The 6000-nt window shown below is 45.5% G+C and overlaps 1 protein-coding gene across 2 annotated transcripts in view; it reads left to right on the top strand.

The window, feature by feature from the left end:
- Positions 1-811: 811 nt before the first annotated feature.
- The window catches only part of LOC135368822 (tRNA methyltransferase 10 homolog B-like), a 245823-nt gene continuing 240634 nt past the window's right edge, over positions 812-6000 (top strand). For both annotated transcript variants that reach the window (XM_064602348.1, XM_064602351.1), the window contains exons 1-4: positions 812-913; positions 1353-1486; positions 2026-2167; positions 3698-3819. In XM_064602348.1, coding sequence (XP_064458418.1) covers positions 823-913; positions 1353-1486; positions 2026-2167; positions 3698-3819 — 489 coding nt within the window. In that variant the 5' untranslated portion in view covers positions 812-822. The remainder of the gene's footprint in view (positions 914-1352; positions 1487-2025; positions 2168-3697; positions 3820-6000) is intronic.

Genomic DNA, 6000 nt, shown 5'->3' with positions numbered 1-6000 from the left:
CGATGCTCTTTGGCTGCACGTAGAACATTTGACTAGTGAACAATCGACGCGTGAACAACTTCACTATAGTGGGACTAGGTGGAAAGAAGCAGTGGAGAGCACGAGTGACCCGCGCTGAGCGGCACTGAGAACGGGTATCAGGATGACTCTGTGTCTGTCCAATGTTATACTGTTTTTTTAGCAATTAGGCGGCAGGAAAGAGTAGGCATTGAGTGGGGGGAGTAATTGAAAATGGCAGGCGAAAGAGTGTCTTCATTGCCTCCGGTAAGCGGCGGCAATTTTGACATCGCTTGAAGTGACCGCTGTTCGATACCGTTGTTTCAAATGGCTCAATTTTATTTGCGCTTGGCACACGAGCAATGGCCTCTGTACTGTTGTACTAGTTCCTGTCCTGCTTCCATATCGGTTAATTTACTTAATCACGAATCAGCTGGTCTTTTACGTGCAGAAAACGTTGCACTGGCTCCAGCCTGCATGTCATACGGCCGCTTCAATCAAACGTGCGTTCCGTTTTGCGTTTCATTGGTCCTTCTGCTCGATCTGCGTTGGTTTCTAGGCCGAACCCATGGTACGCTGCGCGAAAACCAGCAGCTGAATTTGCTATAAACGTAGTTCGTCAAAACATCACTTGAGGTTGTCGAAAGCTGAAGTTACACAGTAATCGACATGATATGTGCTTTACTCTAGCGATACATGACAGCAATAATAAAAAAAAAGCGACATCTATTACGCCACGATGCCGAAACCGAAACCGAAACAAACCGTGCTCGCGAGGCACCCGCGCCTTGCTCCGGTTGGCAACCGTGGTATAAACAATGCGGCATGTTAGCGTTTCAAAGCTGTTGCACGTGCCCGCAATTTTGCACAAAGCGTGTTTCCGAGACAAACTATCACTCTTCTCTCTTTTACGCAGGTAACAAATATCCTAACAGCCTCTTAACTTGTATTGCGTAGCACCCCTAACGTGTTTTAACAGGGTTGTGCTAATGTTTTTGCGGAATGTTGACGCCAACCAAAGGAATGCGCGGTGTTGGAGTACACACTTCTCCCCGTCTTCACTAATCACCTGTCACAGAAGACAGGCTACAAGCAGATTTAATGAACATGCAGCTGTTGTCGAACATGCTTATCCGGTGGAGGATTAAAATGGATTATCAGATTGTGTGACAAGGATGTCAAACAAACAGCTTGGCGACGCGGACAACTTTGCAAATGAAGACCACATTTGCTGAGCGTGTCGCAGTATATGTTTAGAAGCCGCACTGAATGTACATTCTGATTACATTTCACAATGCAATTGTATTCTGTTGTGTTCTCAGTTATTGTTAAAATGCTCGTCCATTCATTTTCAGGAAAATTGATGGCAGCTGCTGACGTCACATTACATGAATGCGATAGAATGGCAACTGCAGATATCATATCACATAAAGCTGAGGGAATCGCCAGGGATTCCACGGATTGGTCTGCTGATGCTGCAAATATATCGGTAAATTGCTTGTACCTCCAATCCGCCTTTTCAGAAAGAGCTGGGGCCAGTGCCGGGGATAACTGTTGACGAGTTGGACTGAGAGAGTAAATTTCACCCCACGGCGGGCGAGGGTCAAGCGCCCACTTCTCATGGTGGTGATCTCCGTGATTGGATTGACTGTGTGGTTTGCGCAGCGACATAGCCATTCCTCGGAACCATAACCTACTATAGATAGTAATGTTCGTTTGTTAGTGCAGCACTCATTTTTGGACTACGAAAAACATTAACGTGGGAAAATCTCACCCATATCATCAACATCACTTGTCACATGCATGTCCATGCTTCTGCAACACACAGTGTCTGGCAGAGGAACAAAGCTCTTTTCACTTTGCACGCAAGAAGCTTTGTCATATTACCGATACGCAGCAGATACGTTGTGGAGCACACCTCATTGAATAAATCGAGTTTCGTAATCTCGTGACTTGTTACTTCGTTCCTCCGAGCCATTCGTATACTGCCATGAAATGTGCATTGTGCGATTTGTATCGATTTTCTAGAGGAAGCAGCTGAGAAAGCAACTACGTTATGAAGCGATAGTGGCAGCAAGACGGGTGAAACGGCGGGAGAAGAAGCAGAACCGAAAGAAGAGGCTTGTTCAGGAGAGGCTGGAAAGAAATGAGGACGGAGATTGTAATCGAGGTTAGATCAGTATTGTTTTACTCGGCTTTTTTGTAGACTGAACGTGAACAGATTGCTTCCGTCAATCAGTTCATGCAGACAATCATTTCCGAGAACACATTTGACATGAAACGTATGAGGCCCATTCAGAAAGAGGGTTATACCCTAGTCAAATGGCACAATTTAAGGCCTGAAATGCCTACCGGTAAAGTATACCGGTATGTAGGACTGGCTTCTGGCATCTGCAATTCCTGATATTTCCTTCTGACATACCTATAAATGCGCTAGCCTCTGCTTACCAGATGTTAAAATTGGGAGGTGATCAATAGATGGTGCAGAGCAGGGTTCAGGTTTGTTGACGAGACAACAAGCATGCTCTGGTGATCGTGTCTGCTGTCTAGAGCATATGGTTCCCTTCTGTGTTCCAAAGTAGGCAGTTTGGACCCTGGGAACTTTCAGGAACTCTGTTTGTTCCCGAAAGCCCTGTTATTTCCAAGGGGGGTGAACTCAGTCTGAGTTTTTATTCTTGTCCGATTGACAGGGGTATCAAGTTTGGAAATTTTGGCACTGCAGGCAACAGGTGTTGTAGGGATGCACACAGGTTCATTTTTCGACTGGGGAGCCATAGACGCCAGCTTGAGACAATAGGATAGCGTTGATGCATCATTCTTCATTTTTAAAATGACTAAGGCAGTAATTTGGTCCACCACACTCACTCAGACTCTCTGTGAGAGCAGGCCACGAAGACGTTCTCTTAGTGGCCGTCATTCAATCAGAGATGATAAAGACGCATGTGTTGTGTTCCTCCTTAAGTCCTTGTCTTTATAGCGCTCTGCAGCAATATGATAAAGTCGATGTGAAGGAAGCTGTGATGTGAAGAACTATCAAACCATACTTCTGTCTCATAACAGGCATCATAGTTCCACAATGCAGGGATGTAAAACAGATGCCCAACCGCGACAAATAAACCCAACAATGGTAAAAACAAGTTCTCGCATTTTTTAATGACCAATCAAGACATACTTTCCGGATGCCCCTGGTATTGTTCTGTGTTTCTTGACACGGTCGTGCAATTTACCAAGGATAATGGCGTGCAAGCAGCAGGAATGCTAGCATAAGTTGGACACAACGTGCTAGCCTTTTGACCACGTCCAGAGAGTGAGACAGAGCTATAACACAGCTCACAGCACTTCAAGACACACACAAACATGAAACAAACACTGTCACGCTGTGGCCGTCCACTTTGCTTATTGTGATTTTTTATGGAATTGACATTAGTCAAATCGTACGAAACAAATGACGTACAGGAGCACAAGGCGTTTGGTGCCCCAGCAAATAGGGCTCTGAGATGTGGGCTTTCCACAGCAAACCTCGAAAATGGTACTAGGACATTTGATTGCATTTAAACGCATTAAAAATATGTCAGCCGCGTTTCAGCGAGATTTTATCTCGCACAGAATATAACACATATATATAGAACATATTCATACGCATATTCATCACATAAAATAGCTCAGTGACAACCGCAATGCTTCGTTTTGTGTTTCACAGGTGGCCAGAGGCTTAGCAAAAGGTTGATGAAAGGTGTGATTGAGAAGAGGTTACGTGATGCGCGTGGAACAGCGCCTCGCGTCTGTATCGACCTTGGGATGACGGATCTGATGAGTGACAAGGTAAGCCCTGTTTTACTTCTCCGCAAAATCCAACTACCGTAATTTCACGCTTATTAGCCACGGCTTATGCGCGAAAATTTTTTTTTCGCGGACGCTCTGCGGCTTATCCACGGGTGCGGCTTATCTGATGGCTATTTTCCCTAGTATTTTCCCCATACCCTGGATTAAACGAAAGGGCCGACAGTGCCTCATGTTTTTTCGGAACAGGACCGCCTGCCAGTGCACGAACAATACCGAACAGGGGCGGGTCCACAATCGAGTGGACTGACCTTCCGAATACATTCCGCCACGCAGCTTTAACAAAAGGGGTGACAGTGAATAATGTCTCCTGGAACACCACTAATTCATCAATCCACAAAAAACACGCAACAAGGGCACAATCCGATCTTAGTAGAACACTAGAACTAACCTCCTTTGTTATACATCATGCCGACACCGGAATGTGGACCACAGGGTTTATGGGCTTCCCTACGGTCTCCTTTGTCGGCAGGAAGGGTTCAATACACCTGACATCGGGATAAAACGTGGTTAGCTAAGCGCCTGTTCTCATTTGACCTGAGCAGCAGCATTCGTGGACACGGGCGCGGCAGTTAGAGGTAAGGCATGGCTCCAACCTCCGGAGGCACAGCTACGACAGCGGCTTCAAACTAAAAGTCGTCGACGTCGCGGACTAGTACGGGAACAGGGCAGCTGGCAGGGAGTACGCCGTCGATGAGCGTTGAGAGTCTCTATTGATTTTGTTTGTGCATCACTGGTTTAGCGCACAAAGCAGTCGCGTCGTATTACCCGCGGCTTATCTGAGAGTGTGGCTTACCTGCAAAAACATTTTCAAAATGTATCTAGAAACGAGTCCTGCGGCTTATCTGCGGTGCGGCGTGAAAATACGGTAATTCTTCTCACAGAACTTACCCTGTGACTTTTTCCAGTCAGAATGTTTAGTATTGCAGAATTATTTTGAGAGCAGGTACATTGTTTGACCCCGGGAATATAGTGGGTACTTTCCTAAACGACTCCCAACGTGATATGGATTTGCTGCGCAACTCTGCGAGCTTTGTAGGTAGCGCTCGGAATGTACGTGGCGGTCGTTCTCGTCCCAAGTTGGGCTAGATTCGGGCCGCAGTAGGGGCCGAAATTTCCTCATCTGTGGGGGGAGAGGATATCGAAGACTAGTTACGTGAAGTTCCCCTGGTTGAGCTGGTGTATCTGGATGTTGCTGAACATGTAGAAGAGGAGCTACTGGACGACGAGGATTTGAAGTTGAAAGAAATGGTGGCAGGACTAGAGACCTTGAGAATATCAACTTTTGAAATAATTCATGAATGTATTCACACGAGGAAGGCCAGTGAAAGGTGGGTTCCACAAGTTTTTTCCAGCTGTTAGCAAAGAACAGTGCATGCGCTGGTCTCAAAAGGTTTTTAACACCTTTTCCGCCGAGAAGACAGCACCACTCAAAATCATTGTGTTTGAGAAGGCAACGATGGTGCCCTATTATGATCTGCTTTCAAAACATGAGCCGATGCAGCAGCAAGAATTTGGAAAAGCTCGACGAAGCAAAGCAAAGTTGACATAGTTCACCAAAACCTCATGGTCACCGTCTTTTGTGACTGGAATGGAGGCCATTCAGATTGATTTTGAGAAGAATGCTACTGTGAACAAGCAGTACTAAAGCACCCCCCTGCACATGTTGCCCATCACAACTGACGAAAAATGGTAATTCTGCACAGCAACTTGGAGATCAACCACCCACCCTACAGCCAAGACCGCATTCACAGCAAATATTAGCTGATCTCAGAAATGAAGTTGAATCTTTGTCGAAAGAAGTTTAACTATGTCAACAACATTTTGGCGACAAGACTGTACTACGCAAGAACAACTTCAGGAGTGCTCTGTGTCAGAGCCATGAAGTTGTTGATGAAGGTGACCGGTTGGTGTGTCAGAGTGATATGAGATTGAAAACACAAAAGGAAAAGTCGCACCATCTTGTACAGAAAAGTTTCCTGAAGTTTATAGTATTTCTTGATTTGCTGCGCATGTTAAAAAATGCATTTCGGAAGTTCTCCTGCAAGACTTGTGAGCACTGAGATGGTTCCTCTCTTTTTGAGCTGTGTATGTGATATAAGACACATGCACCAAAGATGTTATGCAAGTTATACAGGAAAAAACAGTTACTTAATAAAATGT

The sequence above is a fragment of the Ornithodoros turicata genome, chromosome 9, assembly GCF_037126465.1.
Source record: "Ornithodoros turicata isolate Travis chromosome 9, ASM3712646v1, whole genome shotgun sequence".
Taxonomy (NCBI): domain Eukaryota; kingdom Metazoa; phylum Arthropoda; class Arachnida; order Ixodida; family Argasidae; genus Ornithodoros; species Ornithodoros turicata.
Note: the sequence above shows the minus strand (reverse complement) of the source record. Positions and strands in the feature narration are given on the sequence as shown.